We start from the raw sequence: 21,966 nt of genomic DNA on the forward strand, positions 1-21,966 counted from the left end.
AAGCTATCGATCTTCGTGTGTGATTGTCCCTATATCCTTATATATCCTTTCCGCCCTTTGCGGGTAATTCGTCCCCTTGCTATAAACAGTAGAATGAGTTGAAACGTAAATACACTATAGATATACGAATAGATTTAAGAATTGAGTGTTCATCAACATTATTACGATTTCCTTATACCCCATCCTTCTCCTAAAAATATGTCCAAAAAAAAATATTTATATATATTTCACAGTTAATTCTATAGTAATTAGAACAAAAGAGAGCTCAGGAAAAGGAAGAGAAAAAAGAAGAAGTTTAAAAAGGTATCGTGTGATTTTGTGTCTGTAGTGTACCTAGTCCGAATATTAATCCACTGGACAGGTTCGCCCAGCCGGCCTTTTTTAGGCATTGTGATTTATACCATAGCTGCTTAGCTGCAGAAGCCATCGGCCACTAGAAGCACGCGCGAACCCCGCCATCTATAGTATCCGCCATTGCATGCAATCGCTGGTGGAGACCTACAAAAACCCCGGGACAGACACATCATTTAGTTTACAACCTGGTAATCAGAGATACCCAGAGAGAGATAAATTGAAAATTCCCAAATCCCACGAGTTACAACGATGGTGTCCAACTTCGGATTATTGTAGGTATGTAGGGGATCCGACGAGAGAATTCGAATGCTTGTTGACACTCCTTATTCCTCTCGCACTTTGCATGCAATTGCGCTCAGGAAAGAAAGGACTTCTGGAACGTCAATGGAAGGCGATAGTTTGGCGATCGCTTCGAATTTACTGGATCTGGACGTAGTCCTTGATGATCGATGACACTTGCTGGAATGCGTCGGTTAGATCGATCTGGCTGAATACATTACGGTTAGTGAGCTTTGCGAAAATATCCCACGGATGGGGAAGCGGGTATTAAAGAGACTGTAAGGCGGAATTTAGACCCATCGAATAGTCTGCGTAGATCCGAATCGAAGCGTTAGCCATGTATACCACAACTACCGGAGCGGCCCATTCCGAATAAATCACCGCTGAAATGATTTCATTCTCGCTAGATGATTCCACTCCTGATTCACAGCATCCTGCATGGTATACACCACTAGGCATTTCGGACAGAAAACCGGGTTTAACTGTTTGTTTAGATTCAACGTAATTTTAATCTTATGGAACTATACGAGATATCAATCACTACAGCCGTTCACCGAGAAAATAATGGATTTCTTTCTCGCCAACCTAATATTTGAAAGAATGTACGTGGCCTCAGGCTTCCGGCATTTCACACATTCCCCATCTCTTACTGAGAAGCCTAGTCGCGTTTGTTCTAATTTAAGCCTTGGATACTGTTCAACATTATTTGAACTGTTATCGAGTGGGACGATATGTAGAAAAATAGACAATGTTGGCGAAGGTTATCGAACGCAAGCAAAGTAGGTACGTCTTCCGACCGGGCAATATGAACTAAAACAAAAATTATATAGATGCGCGTAGCACTCTTATATAGGTTTACGTTCATTAGTTCATTGAGTATACCTAACGTTTTACATCCAAAGCGTTTAGATATTACTGCGCGCGCATATAGTAGAGGACAAAATATTCGTAGCGTGTTGTGCTTTCAGATCCATGGGCCATCAGCAATATGTGTGAACTGCGGATGTTTAAAAAAAGGAAGTAGATAGAGAGCAAGCTTAAAAGAAATTACCATTCAAATGTTTTTGGTAATTTAGGTATTGGTAAAACTTATCGAAATGGAAAGATGGAAATTTGATAATGATTCGTCACAATAGTGATTGGTGGTAGGATAGACCGTATCCAATTATATCTAAATGTATTCATATGTTTCTCTGATAGTTAGGTCGTGTTTCAAGTAATTCCACCAAACCAAATATAATAACCTCAACTCCTACATGCTGCATGTTAATGCTTACACGTCGTCATAGTCACTTTTGTAGTTCACGTTATCATATGTTCCCACTGCACGAATTTTCATCATGCAATATTTTGTTCTAAATGTTTTGTCCAGTACTGTAAATTTCTAATCTCGCTAGTTGTATTCGATGAATGAATGAATGAATGAATGAATACAGAAGCCAAATTTGAAATATAAAGATAACTTGACAAAAAATATTTTATAAATAGAAGAAGAGAATCGTTGATGTTTTGGTAGTTGAAGTAAGATTTCAAGGCAATCGGAACTAGTGCGGGTGTAGTTCGTAAGAAAAACTGAACTTTGAGAGCGATGGAAATTACAGAGAGTGAAGGATTTTTCCATCAAGATTATGACAAATTCCGATCGAATATTAACGATAGTGAATTTCTGGATTTTTCCCGGTTGCGAAACGATGAGCAACGCGTTCGTTTCGTGAATGAGCTGAGGGACCGTTTGGGCGGTTTGTGGAAAATCGAACGCCAAGTTGAGAACTCAAAGTGTCTTTCGAAGACGCTAGAGTTGAAGGAACTTGGAAACGAGGCATTTATGGAGGAAAAATGGAGCGATGCACTTGGGCACTACAACAAAGCGTTTCTTTATGTACCGTCTGGTAAAAGTAAGTAAACGCTTATGCTGTCCGTTGTGACCTTGTATTTCATTCATGAAAATTTGGCACGGGACCACAGATTTATTTTTGTCGCGATGCAGTTAGTGTTTGTGTTTGAGTTTATGCGGTATGAAAGTTGTGTTGAACGATCAGACTGCATGGTGCCGCTTCATTAGTGATTGAATTAATGATGTCGGATGATCGGAACATTTCACGGAAATATGTGCGGAAGTTGTTCAACGTGTTGTAATTTTTTTTTTCGGTAAACATTAAACACTTTGAGGCGAGTTGGCATTGTGGAACATGTATTGGTATTTATTGAATTGATTTGCTAATTTACAGTTCTCAGTGGTATTGCATCATTCAAATGGCCATTTGTATCCGTATGATGGAAGAGACTAGCGATTGATTGAAATTAAAGATAAGGCTTTGTAAATTACGCTTATTGCTTTATTACATTATCTCGATCAATAATTCATACTCTGAATGAATGTCCATGAAAAATGAAATTTGCAATGCGTGTCACATGACAGAAGATCAACTTTACATATAGTTTTATTCAAAATAGTGAGTCAACACTACGCTGATGTAATGATTTGAAGCACTCGATACATCCATTTTTTCAGAAAACTCTCATAGCTCTCGTAACCCTTTTACGGGTAGTGGCAACTATATTGCCACCAACGATTAATTTTTTTCTTCTGTAACAATAAATTATCATTTATCGATTTATGTAATAGCTAGGTCTGATATCTAGCAACAAGCCTGATTTTTTGAGCGCGAAAAAATCAAAAACTATTCATTTTGTAGCCATTTTCGTGTTAACAACTCCCAATTTAGAGCAGTAAGAGCAAATTTCCTGAAAAGTCATCGTAAAATAATCAATTTGTTGAAGTTTTCAATTAATATAAACTGTTTAGGACTTGCTGAGTCTGATTTTTCCTCTATTTCTTTAATTAGGCTCAAGTGGACAAAGAGCCATCATGCAGCAACACATTTTTAAACTTAAGATAAAACATATGTTGGTTCTGGCTGCACTGCATTAGCCTTTTTTCTATCATAACCAGGGGCTGGTGCTAGCGGGCGTACTTTATACCAAGGCGCTTGTATAAATGTATAACAGGTGAAGCAACATCATCACTTCAATGAGAAGGGGATTACGGTTTGTGGAGCGGGGGTTGTTTGTTTTGTTATTGCAAGGATACGCCATTTTTGCATTTTCACATGCGAGAGTAGAGGATGAACTGGATGAGAATAAAATTCTACAAAATCGCAGCAGTTTGTAGAGAGCCGCCGGCAGCGTTCTGATGCTGTTTGTAAACAATACCGACAGCAATTCCAATATGGCTGAAAGTGCATTTCATATGATTGTTTCACCTGGTATATATAGAGGCGCCTTGCTTTAGACCAGTCCTCTCTTCTCTCAGCTGTCACATCGCGAGCCGGCCAGCCAGCTTACCCGACCGACCGGCTGCTTAGAGCAGTCATATTGGTGTCTATTCTGTATTTCAATCGATTCGAAATATTTCGAACGACTTGGTAAATTCCATTCCCTGTTTCGTTCGAGGTGTTTTCAAATTCGAATTCCTTTCGTTCGGACTGTTTTGTTTTCGAACATCTTTCATTCGAATCAAACCAAACGTCAAACCCACTTTGTTTATGAAGGAGTGAATAATTTCCGCAGCGGATGAGCGGTGAACTGCAAAAATGTAAGCTAATTTTTAATCATTTTTTTCTTTAAATTAATTTTAACGTTCAACAGGGAAAAAAACAAAAACAAAACAACCACTAAAAATCAGTTCGAGCGGATTGTGCTGCTTCTGGAGCAAGAGCCGGACATAGCAAAGGGTTTCTCCCGAGGAAATTCCGGACCCTTCTGGGATGATCTGGCGGCAGAAGTCAATAGTTTGGGACCGCCTATTCGCGATGGAAGTGGATGGAAAAAGGTATATACTAAAACGAATCCGAAACATATGTTTATAGTCTTATTTTTGCCCTGGTTTTCTGTGTAGGTTTGGGCGGACTAAGTCCGGATTAAAGCGAAAACTCGCTCACAACAAACGGGAGCAGAGGGCGACAGGTGGAGGACCCAATAAAATTATCAATTTGTCCGAGCTGGAGGAGCAGGCAGTTCTACTAACTGGGTTACTTGCGACCGTGGAAGGAATCCCGGGTACCTCATCTCATGGAACACAGTTGGATTCGCCTTCGGGTGAACCTCAAGCTGCAGACCAGGAAAATTTTATATATTATGGTACTTCCGACGAGTGTGACGGTATCAATAATACCATTCACTTCCAGCCCTCTCAGCCGAAAAAATCCAGACCTTCTACCACGAGGCTATTAGAGCTGCAAGTCGAGCAACAAAACAAATTTCACACCAATGTGAAATCCCTGTTAAAAAACACAAACAAGAATTTGAGTGATCTGGTTCATTATCAGCGCCAATCAGCTCGAGCGATTCTTTCCGTGGATGCCACACTCAAAGAACATCTGAGTGAACAAAAACGACATAACCACGAGATGAGAAGATCGCGCTGGAGAAATCAATAGTCAAGCGACAAATCCTTGAAACGCAGATTGCGTATATTTCAGAACATTAGAATAATGTTTCAAAATATCAGTGATCTGATTTTTTATCTTTATATTGTAACTCAAGTATAAAAAAATGAAAAAAGTTCTAATCGTATTTTTATATCTTTCCATGGAAGAAAAATCTTACTTAATTTTTTCTTTGAAGTTTGTTTGGAATAGCATCAAAATTATATAAACTTTTTTAAAATTCACGAATTTCGCCTATAGTTTATGGAACTTCCTTAACCCCTTCACGTACAACATTGAACTTCACTCGTTGTTTCTCGATGTGAAATAATTACATAGCTTCAGGCATATGATGAGGATACCGACAACTGAAGATTATCAAATTTCCGTTATTTAAAAAAAAAATTGAATGAGCTAAAAATATAAAATATAATTTGAATATTATAATTAAAATAAAAACGAACGAGTTAGTACGTAGTAATAACTCCTTCGTTTTTATTTTAAACACAACATGTATTTGCTCATCATAGGGCACCCATGTTAGATACCCACACTCAGCAGAGTAGCGGAACGACTCGAAGTGCTCGTTTTGGGCCGTGCTGTTGGAAATTAAATCGTACAGCAAGGGGTTAAAACAACGCAAAAAGTATTAATAATGGTTATTTGAATACTTGGCCTGCTTACGAGAAATCGATAATGACATGTTCTCAAAGTGTTGGCAGGAATAAGAGTAAATAATTCTGCCGAAACCATAGTTAAGTAAGGAAGACACTTCCTTTTCCGGTGGTTGTTATTTATTTGAGCATTTGCAAACAAGTTAGATGAAATTTAACAGTCATAAATATTAATTTAAACAAAAGTTTATTATGTAAACAGCTACATAACATATTATAACTACTGAGAACGACCAAATTCTAAGCATATATTGTGAAGTGCACAGCATACATTTATAATTTGAGCGCATTTAGTAGGATTGTAGTGAAGTTGTCTCGCGCCAAGGATGCATCTAAACCGATTTTTTAGTAAACCGATTGTCCGCTCGACGATAGCACGACCCAAGGCATGCCTGCGATTAAAATCGCTCTCCAAACTCCCTTCCTCCGCTGCTCTGAATGGCGTTACTAACCAAGGTTCCGATGGATAACCAGCATCACCTGAAAATATTTTATCACACAGTACATACAAGTATACTAAAATATTGTAGTTGAACATTACCTAGAATCTTAGTATTAACTTCACCATTTTGGTGAAGCTGCTCAAAGTGAGTTCTTGCAGGGCTTACACGCCATATATGAGAGTCATGATTAGATCCCTGGAAGGTAGGATCAACGAAACGAATCCTTTGCTGATCGTCACAAACCTATGTTGATAAAAAAGAGTATTTGTTCATTGATTTGTTAATTCAAATACTAATAATACTTACAATCAGAACGTTGAGACTATAAAATCCCTTCCGATTAAAAAACAAATTTCGATTCAGCTTAGGTGGAATAATTTTTACGTGGGTTCCATCCAAACACATAATAACACCCGGAATTGATGTTTTCTGATAGAAGTGTAGTTTAGCACGCCGCTGTTCGTCTTCCGTCATATTTAGGGAAATCCATTTCTTACACAGTGTCCGCTCCAGAATGTTAAGCATTTCAGTCAGCACCTTGGAAAATGTGGGCTGTGCTATGGCAATGTGATAATCTTGCCCTGCTCCATGTTGATAATTTCCTTCAGCAAAGAATCGCAAACATGCTGCGAGTTTCACCTCCGTGGATAGACCACCTTTCCTTGTGGTAAGGCAGTTCTCAATTTCCTCTAAAACGTACCGAAAAGCTTCCTTACTTAGACGAAAACTTTTGATGAATCTGAATAAGGGCAAAATTAATCAATAAGAGAAACAAACATGGGATTTTTGAGACGGATACTTACGCTTCATCAGAAAGTTTCATGAAGTCGGTTGATTTTCGGTGGTTTCGCCGATGGTAGCAAGGCATTCCAATTTCTTCTTGCTCCGCCAAAATCGGTAACAAAACGGAATCCATTGAACGAGAAAATTTTCTCACAAATTTCTCTTAGGATCAAAAATTAACTGGAATTCAACTCGCACTCGCCGCTATTTAATACGGTGTTTCTTTTTGTTTATCGGTTTTTGACAGATCGATGCATATTCGAAATTTTCTAACACTTTCGTTCGAAACGAGCAAAACGATTGGAATAGGGAATGGTAAATTCGAAAACGATCGAAATATCACTTTCGAACGAAATAGAAATCCGTCGGAATACAGAATAGGCACCATTATAAGTTGTTCGACCCGCATTAAGGAAAGACGTAAATAATATTTAGTGAAGAGAAAATTGTCGCTTTAAAATTCCTGAAATAAATGTGCATGTAGTGATAAAGTTGCTTTGCTTACTTACCTGTGAGTTGCCCTCTGATACTTACCTGTGGGTCCACCTGCGAAGAAAAACCATAAACTTACCTGCTGCATGCTGTTTTATTGTGAAATACCGCTGCCTTTAACCTGTGTGGAATTCCTGCTGCCCCGCTGTGAGTGGATTGAGTTGTATGCTGTTGGAAGATTTATTGCCGACCCGTTGCTGGCTCAGAAATTTGTTGTTGCCTGCAAGTGCTTGGTACGACGGCTGAAGGAAACACAACGTAGGGTAAGTGCACCAACAACATATTATAACTCCATTATTATTAAATTAAGTCTATTTAGCCTATAACTACAGAACAATATTTCATTTAAAAAAAATAATTAATTATTCCTTCGTTACCTCATCGGTATTATTCTTGTCTGGTACAGACTATGGTGGGTCGTAATAACTACATCGCCAGGTGTTGTAGCCAGGGCTCTGCATAGTCATAGTCAACTGAGAATAGTCAGCTGACTATCTGACTGACCATATCCGTATTCAATTAGTAATGACTTTTGGCTTCTAAACGCAGTTTCTCCGCCAAAACTACTAAACAGTCAGTCGGGCGTTTAGTCGCTATCTCCCTCTACCGACTCGACTATATCATTTCATTCTTCCCAGTCAAATTGCCCTCATTGCATTCAAGGCGCCTAGAAGTATATCCAAAGGTGGGGCCGTTTCGTCACTAAGTTGGTTAGGGGAGCGGTAGGGGAACTGTGGGGAATGTGGTCACGTGGGGGTAAAGTGATCACCTGCTTGTTTGGTAGTATAACTATTGACTATTGATACCGTATTGATAATCATCTTATGTTTGAAGAATTTCATGACTTTTGGGTCACCCTGTACTACAGTGGAGCTGTCGCATGTCAAGATATAAATAAAAACAAAAAACGCTCTCTTGGTAGCCATTCGGCCGTAGTTTTGTGCGTTTCGATCTTAAGGAATTTCAAGTGAAATCTAGTTTATTTGACCTGATATTTGCGACAAATCAACAGTTTGGACGACTGTTCACATATTCTAGGGGAGGTGAACAGATATTTTGTTCAATTTCACTTTCCTCCTCACTAAAAAAATGTTCGATTTTTCAACCTTATTTCTAATAATGAAAATGTACTATTTTAAATTTTTATAATAAAAACCGCTTACTATCTTGAGCTACAATAAGTTGAGCTACAATATTATTCAAAGAACGGGAATTTTAGTAATATGTGGACACAGGAAATGGGCATGTTCCTCAGGGTGACCACATTCCCCCCAGTTCTCCTATATGAAAACAGTACGGAAGCGAGCAGAAGGAGAATTATTTGCTTGAAGCGTGAAAGAGACAGATTGATCACGAGCGAGTTTGGTCATAAGCGTATTGTGTTTTGTTTATAATAAACAGAACACAGTAGGCTTCCAAGATGGCTGCAGAGTGGTTTTAGCCAAGGCGCATAGAAGTATATCCTAAGGTGGGCCAACTTGCTAAAACCACTTTTCAGCCATCTTGGAAGTCTACTGTGTTTTGTTTGTAAACAATACACAATATGCTTCTGCCCAAGCTCGTTTGTGATCAGCCTGTCTCTTTCACACTCCAAGCAAATAATTCCCTTTCTGCTTTCTTCCGTACTGTTTTTATACACCGCTCCCCTAGCCAACTTAGTGACGAAACGGCCTCACATTAGAATATACTTCTAGGCGCCTTGGTTTTAGCCACCTTAGGATATACTTCTAGGCGCCTTGATTGACTTCCCCCAAAACGGATTCGTTCCTCTCTTTCTCTCTCCCATGTACATATGCATGCATCGATGTTTAAGTTCAACGGGATTTGACATACGCTACAGGTGAGCTAGATTCTTTTGTATCGTACACGAAAATTATTCACACGTATATAATAGCGTGCAGTGTGTGTGTGCGCGCTATTTTGCACGCTATTTACTAATACTAACGCGAGGATCTTTATAGCATACTTGATAAATGTTCAAGTTCGTTGGTTTGAGTTCACGATGGGTAGACAGTTAACCGTCCATTGATGGGGTAACTTCTTTTTTGCATCAGAAATAATGTTTTCGTTCCTCTTTATATGGACGTAAAAATAAGATTGCGTACGCGGGTATAAAATTAGTGTCAGGGGGAAATGGATATGTGGATTGAAGTCAGTTGAATGAAGAGGCAGATTTGTATTCAAAGTAATTCTCTTCAACAAAGTTGATGCAGCGCTCATCGCCACCACAAAAAGTTGGTGATATTTTTATCCCCAAAAATACGCACGTTTCATTTTTTTGTCGTTTTTTTCTGGGGCAAACAAAAAAACGTGTTTGTTGACGGCATTTTAAAGCGAATATTCGACTCTAATAAAATGTGAATGTTTCGAAAATAGGTTATTTCTTGAATGTGGGTAAACTAAATTGGAAATCACAAGTTTTTGGGTCATATTTATGCGGAAGCGTTAGTCGAGGCCGGCCGGGTATGACGAGATCTATTTGAAGTTGAACGACAACGACTGGCACCAAGTTTCTAAACGAGGTCCCTCTGTGGCTGCTGATCAACGAAAAGGGAATCTCCAGGCGTTGTTCTTTTCTTCGGAGTTTGCGATGAACGGGGAGATATACAATACGAGCATTTCCAAATGAAATCGACAAATGACAAAACATGAGTATTTGTGATTCGAATGAAAGTGTGTATTCCGTTTGAGTTAGAAGAAATATGAGTTTTCCACAGCAATTGGGAATTTTTTAACTCAAGCGTAACTTTTGAATCGCGTATCGATTTATATTAATAATAATTTATATCTCAAAAACTATGAGTCGTACCGAAATAGTGTCTTAGAAATATAACTGGAAATTATAAGCGAATTCATAAATCTCATGAACATGATGGTATAACACGACAAGCATATTTAAAGGGCCTATTTACTATTAAAAAGACAATAAATTACAAATATTTTTTTTAAATATCTCGAGAATGGCTACATTTAGATGGAGATTGATAATAACCTTTTTTGTTTTAAATCACATCAGGATTCATAATTTGTGGCTAGAAATGATTGTTAACATACAAAAATTCGAAGTTTAGAAAATTCCTAAACATTCGATGTTCCACAAATTTTGTCAAAAATAGTTTTACCATCTTGGGCTAATTTTTTAAATTTTCTACATGACTTCTATTTTATATGGAAAAATTGAAAAAAATATTAAAAAATACATATTTTTTGATATCGCAAATTAAAATTTTATTTTGTAAATAAAAAAAGAGTACTAATTTTTCTTCTCAGTGTATTTTTTTTCAGATTGAGTTAACAATACTCTATAACTCTTTCTAACACACTATTTCGGTATGACTCGTATTTTTTGAGATATAAATTATCAAAGATTTCTCTTACTAAAATCGATACTACCTTTTCAAAAGTTACACTTGAGTCAAAAAATGAACCATAATGATGTATTCGGAAAAGTTGTTGGAAATTATAAGCAAATTCATAAAATTTCATGAACATGATGGTATAACACGACAAACATATTAAAAGGGATTAATTACTATAAACAAACAATAAATTAGAAATATTTTTTTAAATATCTCGAGAATGGTTGCATTTAGAAGGAGCTTGATAATAACTTTTTTTGTTTTAAATAACATCAGAATTCATAATTTGTGATTAAAAATGACTGTTAACATACAAAAACTCGAAGTTTCGAAAATTCCTAAAAATTCGATGTTCTACAAAGTTCGTCAAAAATAGTTTTACCATCTTGGGCCCATTTTTTGAATTTTCTACATGACTTCTATTGTGTATGAAAAAATAAAAAAAATACAAAATATGTATTTTGGATATTGCAAATTGAATTTTTATTTTGTAAATAAAAGAAGAGTACTAATTTTTTTTCTCAGTGTACATTTTTCTCATATTCAACCATCAATACTCTATAACTCTTTGTAAGACACTATTTCGGTACGACTCATAGTTTTTGAGATATAAATTATCAAAGATTTCTCTTTCTCAAAACGTTACGCCCTTTTCAAAAGTTACGCTTGAGTCAAAAAATTCCAAATTGCTGTGAAAAACTCATATTTTCTCCAACCCAAACGGAATACACACTTTCATTGGAATCAAAAATACAAGTTTTAAAAATCTGCATTTTTAGAACGATTTCATTTGGAATTGCTGATACGAAGTGCCCACCGATTGTTCCCGTCTTCGTCAAGAAGTGTCAAGCGATGAAGGATGTGGTTTTTGGCCAGGCCATTAGGCCAAGCCAAAGTGCTCCCTTGGCCGAGTGGTTAGCGTCATAACTAACATGCCGGGTGTTCGGGTTCGATTTCCGTTCTGGTCGGGGGAATTTTTCGTCAAAGAAATTTCCTCCGACTACACTGTGTTCACGCGTATACTAGAGCTTGCCACTCAGAATACATTCAAGGCGTGTTATTTGGCATAGAAATCTCAACTAAGTACTAATAAAAATGACGTAATACTACGTTGAGACGGCGAAGTTCCTCTAGGAACGTTAGTGCCATTGAAGAAGAAGAATTAGGCCAAGCGAACACTGGAGAAGATGAACCGGCTGAAGATAAACGTTGTACTGATGATCGCCAGCTCTGCTAGCTTCTCCAATTGCGAGCCATAGAAAATTTTTAGGTGAATCTCAATCGGAGGATCTACCACAATATGTTCGTAGAAAAAGAAAGAAAAGAGCTGAGGAATATACCAACATACATTTTTTCATTTGTCATGGCTAAGGCTCTGACCAAATGTCGTGAGGTCGCCTGGTAGCGTGACGAAGCATTTTTGTAGAAGTTTAGTTTTCTACGTTTGTCAAGCCTTTTGCAAAAGGAAAATGTGATCCATTGAATTATAATGTATAGTTTTTATTCATCGCGATCCGAAATTAGTCTTCTTCTTGTCCGTTATTTTATGTATAGGTTATTTATTGATAGAATTTTCAGCGTTGCTGAACTGACTTGTAACGTTTGAATTTTAAAAAATTGACTTTTTTCGGATGGTGATAAAGAAAACTAAGACAGATTATTGAGTTTGATAAATTCTCTATGAAAAGTAATTATATTAGCCTATTATTGGGATTGATTAACACATTCTCGTTCAAAATTAGCTGTAGACATCTATGACCCAACCTTTCGCATTTTTTCTGAATTCCACATTTCAAGTATTATAATATTACGTTTACCCTTCCAGAAATAGAAGAAATATTCTGGTTTTCCAGCTCCTCGGTACATTCAAGAACGTTCTGCAAAAAAAACAATAAATTACTTAGTATGCCGTCTTGATGAACTCATTATTTGTTTTAAATTTGCAGTAGGCATCACGATGCCCCATTATATCCTTTTTTTAATTTTTCTTTATTACATTTTATTCTTATTCTTTTTATAAATTCTTCTCCTTATTTTTTTTCATTTGTCTTTTATCGTTTTCTCTTCAAACATTTTAATTCTTCGTATTCATTTTTATATGCTTCCTTTATTTATTCTCTTTATATCTCTTAGTATTTGATTTCTTTAACTCATTTTTCTTCATTTTGTTTTTCTTCATTATTCACATCCTCTCTATTTTGTCCTTCCTTTTAATCCTCATTTTTTCAGAATAAAATTCAATGCCTATTCCATAAAGGAAAGTTCTTCCGTTTTCGATTTAAGATTGTTTTAGAATGAGCTATATACATATTTTTTTTCGTGTTATCGATCGATAATACCGTTTATAATAGCGAGAGGAAAAAATCTAATTACAACAAATTGCTTCAGATAAATATAGCAAAACCGCACTAAACGCTATTGCAAATTTGATTTAATTTATTTTTATGTCGTTAAAAAAATCATCGACTTCATTGATATTTGTGAAAAAAAATGTTATATACTACGTCGTTTATTATACTTTATAGTGTTTATTTTTGTTAATTGTTATATTTTCTGAATCTATTATTGTGAACTTTTTCAAATTTGTTCCCATTTTTTATAACAGTAGTTCGTTCACTCGGTAACTCCACAACTTCATAGAGTGTGGAGACGATCTAGCGCAGTGGTTACATCCATACCTCTCACGCTGAAGGTCACGAGTTCAATTATCAATGTTCGTTCGACAACTCGCAAGTAGATCGGACAAGTTTTCGAAACGATCCAACAAAGGTGTTTTTTTCCACATTGAACTAGACTGTGATTTTTTTTCATCGGTTGCGCTTGCGAGTAGAGCGAAGCTCAAAGTGGTGCGCGACCGAGACGCTGAGGATACAATTCAGACAGATTCATCACACACGCCACACAGCAACGGCAAGTATAAGTTTATTTTTCTTTTGTCCTCCTATCATTCCTTCTACCATCTGTGCTCGATTTACACCATTGTTCATCTGTGTGTTAACCAAATCGGCAAACGTTGGAATTAGGGGTGTCTATTTTTCCTTGGTTTCATTACCGTTGAAATTTTATTGGAACTTTTTTTCATTTTATAATTTATATAAATAAAATAAATTGATATAAATATTATCCCCAGCATAACCTTATAATATATTTTTTTACTTATTCATTTTGATAATCATTATATTCTGTTCATATCGAACAGCTGGCCGATTTTTCTGATATGGCTGAGGGCGGAAAGGACCCCCCGTTGACACAATTGAATATTTCTGATACCGAACCTCCTCCTGAAGAGCAGGAGGATGAAGCAGAAATTGAGGTAGAAAATTCTGTTTACGAAGTTGGTAGTTCCGAAGATGAGGAAATCGACGAGAAACAGGATTTTCGTCCTAAAGAATACCCTGAAGGCTCCAAAGGCCCTGACGAAAGTCCGCTTTGACGTAGGATTCGTCGTCCATTACCAGGCAATGCGGCTTCGTCAGCATTTCGGTGTACAGCTTCCGGGCTCGCGTCTTCCCCACCATGTTTTGCCTTTCGTCGCGGTTAGGAGCCTTCTGAACCTTGTATGTACGCAGGCCCTCCCGCTGCTTGGTCCGCTGGACGAATGAACTTGACAAATTCAGCTTATTGGCGACATCCCGGACCGAACTTCTCGGATCACGTCTAAACTGCTTAACTACGCGCTTGTGATCTTTTTCACTGACGGAGCATCCATTTTTGCCGTTCTTCACCTTCCGGTCGATGGTTAGGTTCTCGAAGTATCGTTTTAGTACTCTGCTGACGTGGATTGGACGATTCCCAGCATCTTACCGATGCCCCGATGTGACAACTCTGGATTCTCGAAATGAGTGCACAGGATTAATTCACGACGCTCTTTTTCGTTCGACGACATTTTTCCAAATTTACGAAAAATTGACAGTGAGGCATGGCCAACGTGATCTATACACTCTTATCTGATTATAAGCGGAAGCTGAAGATATAATTCCTAAAAATTAAATTTCTACAGCGTTTTTTCCGTGATGCAATTTGATGTGACACACCCTTTACGAGTTGTCGTCTCAAGCAGGACCCAAGCGAACAAAATAACGCGCTGCGACCTCTTTGCGATTGAGTATCGTGTATACGTACCCTGTTGCAACGTCGAAATAGACGGCGTAATAACCGAAAAGGGTTTGACCCGAAAAGAGATAATCGATGGTGTCGGTCGCTTCAAGAACTCCACACTAAAAACTGTTAGGATTCTTGCATGCGATCGACTGAAATCTGTGTCATATAAAAATGACAAAAGAATTCTCAATCGGACAAACTCTTTTCGTGTGACTTTTAAGGGTTCCGCCCTTCCAAATTACGTTGCAATAGGGGCACTTCGTTTACCTGTTCGGTTGTTTGTACCCCGGGTAATGAAATGCAACAAATGTATGCAACTCGGTCACACGGGCGCCTATTGTTGCAATAAAAAACGTTGCGCAGATTGTGGAGAGAGCCATGATGAGAATCCTTGCGCGAAAGAGCACAAGTGTCTTCATTGCGGCGGGACTCCTCATGATTTTACTCAATGCCCGGTGTACATACAACGAGGGGAAAAACTCAAGCGTTCCTTAAAGGAACGTTCCAAGCGGACTTTTGCAGAAATGCTTAAGAGTTCCGTGCCAACGACACAGGACAATCCCTACTCCATTCTGCAGAACGACGAACCTGTTGCTGACGCTCCCAATGCCGGATGTTCCGGTACATCGCAGGGTGCCGTCAGGAAAAGAAAAATTACTTCTTTTCCATCACTCCCCAGAAAGAATACCGAAGCTTCCCAAGTTGGAATGAAGCCTCGAACTGAACGTGCTGAGAATAGGCCGAAGCAAGTACCTCCCGGTTTACGTGGTCATGCTACCAACCAGGGGTCCTCAGCACTTCCCGGAACAACAACGAACACGTCTGTTCCATTTTCGCGGTCGAAGCAACAGTCACTACCTGGCCTGCTTGCGCTTTCAGACCTTGTGAATAACATTTTAAATGCTTTAAATATAAATGATCCTCTTAAAAGCATAGTATTATGTTTGCTTCCGGTTGTGAGAACATTTTTGAAAGAAAAATGTGACTTTTTAGCAGCGTTCATTTCCCTCGATGCCTAATTCAGCGCAAGAGGTCAAGGATTTGACCACTGTCATACAGTGGAATTGCAGAAGCATCATCCCTAAACTAGACCAATTTAAATTTTTAGTTCACAGTTCTAACTGTGATGTATTTTCTCTCTTTGAAACATGGCTTTGTTCAGCCGACGAGCTGAATTTTCACGATTTCAACATTATTCGCCTCGATCGTAACGACTCGTTTGGTGGCGTACTATTGGGGATCAAAAAACGTCACTCCTTCTATAGAGTCACTATCCCATCGATTACAGGCATTGAAGTTGTCGCTTGCCAGATACAAATCAATGGCAAAGAACTCTGCATTGCTTCGATATATATTCCTCCCAGGACTACGGTAGGCCGCCATCAGTTCTTTGATATTATCGAGGCATTGCCGGAGCCGCGGTTAATCTTAGGTGACTTCAACTCCCATGGAACAGCATGGGGGTCACTCTACGATGACAACCGAGCCACGTTGATTTATGATCTGTGCGACAACTTCAACATGACAGTTTTAAATACTGGGGAAGCAACTAGGATAGCCAACCCTCCTGCACGGGCAAGCATGCTAGACATATCTCTCTGCTCTTCTTCATTATCCCTGGATTGCACATGGAAGGTAATCCAAGATCCCCACGGTAGTGATCACCTACCAATAATTTTATCGATCGCCAATGAATCAAAATCTAGTGAGTCAGTCGATGTTGCGTATGACCTCACGAAGAATATTGACTGGAGAAAATTTGCGGAATTAATATCTGAAGCAATAATTTCAATGCATGAACTTCCTCCCCTTGAAGAGTATAACTTTATATCAAGTTTGATTTACGAAAGCGCACTTCAAGCTCAAAAGAAACGTGTACCGGCTACCACTTTCCGACGTCGTCCTCCATCACTTTGGTGGGACAGGGAGTGTTCAAAGGTCTACCTTGAAAAATCATCCGCTTTCAAAAAATTCAGGAAAACTGGATTAGTGGAATGGTTTCGAAAGTACCAAGCTCTAGAAGCCAAACTAAAAGGTCTGATTAAAGCAAAAAAGCGTGGATATTGGCGGAAATTCGTCAATGGTTTGTCAAGGGAGACCGCTATGAGTACTCTTTGGAATACGGCTAGGAGAATGCGTGGCTGGAACCATACCAATGAAAGTGAGGAATACTCTGACCGTTGGATTTTCAAATTTGCAAGGAAGGTTTGTCCCGATTCTGTTCCTGCACAGAGCGTCGTACGCGATATTCCGCTCCAATGCGATTATGAGAATTTTTCGATGGTAGAATTCTCAATTGCCCTCCTCTCATGTAACAATTCAACTCCGGGGTCGGACAAGATTAAATTCAACTTGTTGAAGAATCTTCCCGACTTGGCAAAACAGCGTTTGCTGAACTTGTTTAACATGTTTCTGGAGCTGAATATTGTCCCGCATAACTGGAGACAAGTGAGAGTGATAGCCATACGGAAACCCAACAAGCCGGCTTGCGATCACAACTCGTATAGGCCGATTGCAATGTTATCCTGTATTCGCAAATTGTTAGAGAAAATGATTCTACTTCGTTTGGACAAGTGGGTAGAAACGAACAATTTGCTGTCAAATACGCAGTTTGGCTTCCGCCGAGGTAAAGGGACGAATGATTGTCTCGCGCTGCTATCTTCTGAAATCCAAATCGCATTTGCTCGCAAAGAACAAATGGCTTCCATTTTCCTCGATATCAAAGGGGCATTTGATTCAGTTTCCATGGAAATTCTCTCAGAGAAGCTTCATAATCGTGGACTTTCACCAATTCTGAATAATTTCCTGTACAATTTACTGTCAGAAAAGCACATGGCAGCATTCTCTCATGGCAACTCAAAATCTTCTCGTTACAGTTTTATGGGCCTACCGCAAGGCTCCTGCCTAAGCCCCCTCTTGTACAGTTTTTACGTCAATGATATGGATGATTGTCTAACTAGAGACTGCACGCTGAGACAACTTGCAGACGATGGAGTTATTTCCATCACGGGTACTAATCCCGTCGCTCTGCAAAAGTCGTTGCAAGATACCATGAACAATCTGTTAACGTGGGCCCTCAAGCTGGGTATCGAATTCTCTACGGAGAAAACTGAAATGGTCGTTTTTTCTAGGAAGCACGAACCCGCCCAATTCCAGCTTCACCTATCCGGCAAAACGATCCAACGCTCTATGTTTTTCAAATACCTGGGTGTATATTTTGATTCTAAGTGTACCTGGGGGAGACATATTGCGTATTTGAAACAGAAATGCCAGCAAAGAATCAATTTTCTCCAAACAATTACCGGAACATGGTGGGGTGCCCATCCTGGAGACCTCATTCAGTTGTACAAAACAACGATATTGTCAGTGTTAGAATATGGCAGTTTTTGCTTCCGATCAGCTGCCAGGATTCATATTCTCAAGCTGGAGAGGATACAATATCGTTGCTTGCGTATAGCCATTGGGTGTTTGCATTCGACACATACGATGAGTCTCAGCCGTGGAGTTGCCGGCCTAGAATAGCACTTCGGGTCTTGGTCCCTGTCCCCGTCGTATGAGGCGACTAATCGGGTGACAACGCGAGTAAGGGCGCGGTAAAGCCTATTGGAGATTGCACGGGGGAAATACCGTGTACAGGAGCCACGAAAGGAGTGCCAAGCACATCAGGATCGACGCCAGTAAGATCCTGATTACGACATACTGGTTACGACATGGAAAATGGACACGTTACGGAAACGATTTCAACACGACGCTGAAGGCTGACAGTCGTACTATCCTGTTCCCTGAGTAAGGAAGAGTGACACCTTCCTGAAACGGCGTGTGGGCTAATAGTGCGATTGCCCCCGTCCCGGTAATAACTTGGCAAGTCTTCGGGTACGTTCGATGCTCTTCTAGGCTAAGGCACTAGGTACTAGGCGTCAGATGTCACATTCCTGACTTGCGCTGATGTGGCTCTGAACACGGTCCCCATGAAGGACCGTGTCAACCCCTGCATGGCCTCACTGCTTGCATAGATAACCATGATAACCATGGATCACTGATAGCGACTATGTACAACGAGCGGAGATAGCGGCCCGAAGTTGGGACCCAACAGACATGAATACCTTCGAACAATTCAACAGACGAAACGACGGGAATGAAGACACACCAACAGGAGAGGCGAGCGTGTTCGCAAGGAGCGGTAAGCTCCAGAGATCACCAATTCGCAACCAGACAGCCATAGCGAATCCTACAGGACACCAACAGGATCCACAACAAGGAGAGAGTAGCCTGATACAAGTGCTAACGCATAAAGCCAACACCACCACTTCTTTAGAAGGGCTGCAGGTCGGGAGATCAAGCTTGATGGAGGTCAAGAAAAAAGTGAACGAACTCTACGAGTTCATTAAGGACAAAAACAATGTCCATACTAAGATAAAACATTTAGTCACAAGCATCAAATCGGCCGTTACGGCTGCTGACCGTGAACAGAAGGAGATGATCACGCGAGCAGAGGTTGTCGAAAAAGCACTCGCTGAAGCAAGGGTGAAGATGTCCGTCGAGATACAGGAGACGCCGAAGACGCCACGAAATCCACGATCGGACAAAAGGAAGAGGGATACCCCAGGGGATGAAGAAGACCTGAAGAAGGTTAAAAATGATAACCTGGGAAACAAAAAGGAAGGTGAAGGCAGTGGATGGCGCACTGTCGAAAAACAGACGGAGAAACGAAAGAAGAAAGAAGTAAAGAAGAAAGGGGTGCAGGAGACAAAAAAACCTAGGCCCCGACGCGAGCGAAGTAAGGGAGAGGCCCTGATCGTCGAGGTGAAGGAAGGAGTGACTTATACATCACTCCTACGGAAAGTGAGGAACGATCCGGAGTTGAAAGAACTGGGAGAGAAGGTGGTGAAAACCAGGCGTACCCAGAAAGGAGAGATGCTCTTCGAGCTCAAGAGGAATCCGGCGGTCAAAAGTTCAGCCTTGAAGGAACTGGTTGCGAAGTCGCTCGGTGAGGAGGTGAAGGTGAGGGCTCTTTCCCAGGAATCAGTGGTCGAATGCAGAAATCTGGACGAAATCACGACAGACGAGGAGCTAAGGCGCGAGTTGATAAAACAGTGTAAGCTGGACAATACACCAATGACGATCCGTATGAGGAAGGCGTATGGTGGTACGCAGACGGCGTCGATACGGCTCTCAACAGTCGCAGCCAATAAGATGGTAGAAACGATCAAAATAAAAGTTGGCTGGTCGGTTTGCTCGCTGAAGATGGTGCCCCGGGTGACCAAGCGGATGGAGCGATGCTTCCAGTGCATGGGCTTTGGACATCAGGCAAGAAGCTGCACAGGCCCCGATAGGTCTGAACTGTGCAGGAGATGCGGTGAGAAAGGGCACGTTGCGAGAGACTGCACGAAGCAACCGAAATGCCTGCTCTGCAAACCAGAGAACGGCAGCGACCATGCGACAGGAAGCTTCAAGTGTCCCTCGTATAAGAAGGCGTTAGCAGAATCGCAGTAACGGAGATAATTCAGATCAATCTGAACCATTGCAACACAGCTCAGCAACTGTTGTGGCAGTCGACAACAGAGACAAAATGCGACGTTGCAATCATAGCGGAGCCGTACCGAGTACCCCGTGATAACAGCAGCTGGGCGACGGATAGTTTAGGGATTGCTGCAATACAGGTGATGGGCAGATATCCTATCCAAGAAGTGGTTGGAGGTTCACATGAAGGTTTCGTAATCGCCAAAATTAATGGAATCTTCATGTGTAGTTGCTACGCACCCCCGAGATGGAGAACTGATCAATTCCACCAGATGCTAGACGCAATGACCGAGGAACTAATTGGTAGAACACCGATCGTCATTGGAGGCGACTTCAACGCCTGGGCGGTGGAGTGGGGAAGTAGATGCACCAACATCAGAGGGTATAGTCTACTGGAAGCTCTAGCAAAGCTGGAAGTAACGTTACTGAACGAAGGTACCACCAGCACTTTCCGGAAGGATGGGCGCGAATCCATCATCGACGTTACTTTTTGCAGTCCATCGCTGTTGGCGAGTACGGAGTGGAAAGTGTGCGAGTCGTATACGCACAGTGATCACCAGGCGATCCGGTACAGTATCGGTCAACGAAACCACGTGCTAGTTCGGAGGACAACAAGCTGTGAGCGGAAGTGGAAGACGAATGCTTTCGACAAGGACCTTTTCGTCGAAGCACTTCGTCTAGATAGCGGAGTTTCAGATTGGAACGCAGAAAAGTTGACAGATCTACTGGTTAGAGCATGCGACACTACCATGCCGAGGAAAGTTGCACCAAAAAATGGAAGACGCCCAGCTTACTGGTGGAACGACTCTCTCCGCAACCTTCGCGCTAGATGTCTTCGAGCCAGAAGACGCGTTCAGAGAGCACGAAACAGTGCTGATAGAGAGGAACGTAATACGGTGTACCGAGCAGCTAGAGCCGCCTTGAAACGGGAAATTACAATGAGCAAAGCGAACTGTTTTAAGGAGCTGTGCCGAGAGGCAGATGCCAACCCATGGGGCAACGCGTATCGAGTCGTGATGGCGAAGATCAGAGGACCTGTGACGCCCGTCGAATCCTGTCCCGAGAAGCTGAAGGTCATTGTGGAGGGTTTATTTCCGATGCATGATCCTACGGTATGGCCACCGACACCGTACGCCGAAATAGCTACCGAACGTTCTCAAGTTTCCAATGAAGAACTGGTAGCAGTGGCGAAGAGACTGCAGGTAAAGAAAGCGCCCGGCCCCGACGGAATCCCCAACGCGGCCTTGAAAACGGCGATTCAGGCGTTCCCGGACATCTTCAGGATAGTGCTACAGAAATGCCTGGATGATGGTCACTTTCCTAAGAAATGGAAGATCCAAAAGTTAGTGTTGCTGCCAAAACCAGGAAAGCCCCCGGGGGTACCAACATCCTATAGGCCTATATGCCTGCTGGATACGCTCGGGAAACTCTTGGAAAGGATTATCCTCAACAGACTGACGAAATGTACGGAGAGTGACCATGGTCTGTCAAAGATGCAGTTTGGATTCCGGAAAGGCAGGTCCACCGTTGATGC

The 21,966-nt window shown here is 40.6% G+C and overlaps 3 protein-coding genes across 4 annotated transcripts in view; 2 read left to right on the forward strand and 1 right to left on the reverse strand.

Moving 5' to 3' along the window:
* The first annotated feature begins 2,160 nt into the window (after window positions 1-2,160).
* LOC129778276 (SET and MYND domain-containing protein DDB_G0273589-like) overlaps window positions 2,161-21,966 on the forward strand; it is a 115,348-nt gene continuing 95,542 nt past the window's right edge. For both annotated transcript variants that reach the window (XM_055785074.1, XM_055785075.1), the window contains exon 1: window positions 2,161-2,528. In XM_055785074.1, the coding sequence (XP_055641049.1) occupies window positions 2,222-2,528 (307 nt within the window). In that variant the 5' untranslated portion in view covers window positions 2,161-2,221. The remainder of the gene's footprint in view (window positions 2,529-21,966) is intronic.
* LOC129778278 (putative nuclease HARBI1) lies at window positions 4,154-7,366 on the reverse strand. Its single transcript, XM_055785077.1, has 4 exons — window positions 6,981-7,366; window positions 6,484-6,916; window positions 6,276-6,420; window positions 4,154-6,214 (listed from the first exon to the last, which is right to left on the reverse strand). Exons 1-4 carry the CDS (start codon window positions 7,091-7,093, stop codon window positions 5,955-5,957), a joined length of 951 nt encoding a protein of 316 aa, XP_055641052.1. The 5' UTR covers window positions 7,094-7,366; the 3' UTR covers window positions 4,154-5,954.
* LOC129778282 (uncharacterized) lies at window positions 4,167-5,972 on the forward strand. The gene is made up of 3 exons (XM_055785087.1): window positions 4,167-4,228; window positions 4,282-4,465; window positions 4,532-5,972. The coding sequence occupies exons 2-3, from the start codon at window positions 4,401-4,403 to the stop codon at window positions 5,070-5,072; spliced, it is 606 nt and encodes a 201-aa protein (XP_055641062.1). The 5' UTR covers window positions 4,167-4,228; window positions 4,282-4,400; the 3' UTR covers window positions 5,073-5,972.

Source organism: Toxorhynchites rutilus, chromosome 3, assembly GCF_029784135.1.
Source record: "Toxorhynchites rutilus septentrionalis strain SRP chromosome 3, ASM2978413v1, whole genome shotgun sequence".
Taxonomy (NCBI): domain Eukaryota; kingdom Metazoa; phylum Arthropoda; class Insecta; order Diptera; family Culicidae; genus Toxorhynchites; species Toxorhynchites rutilus.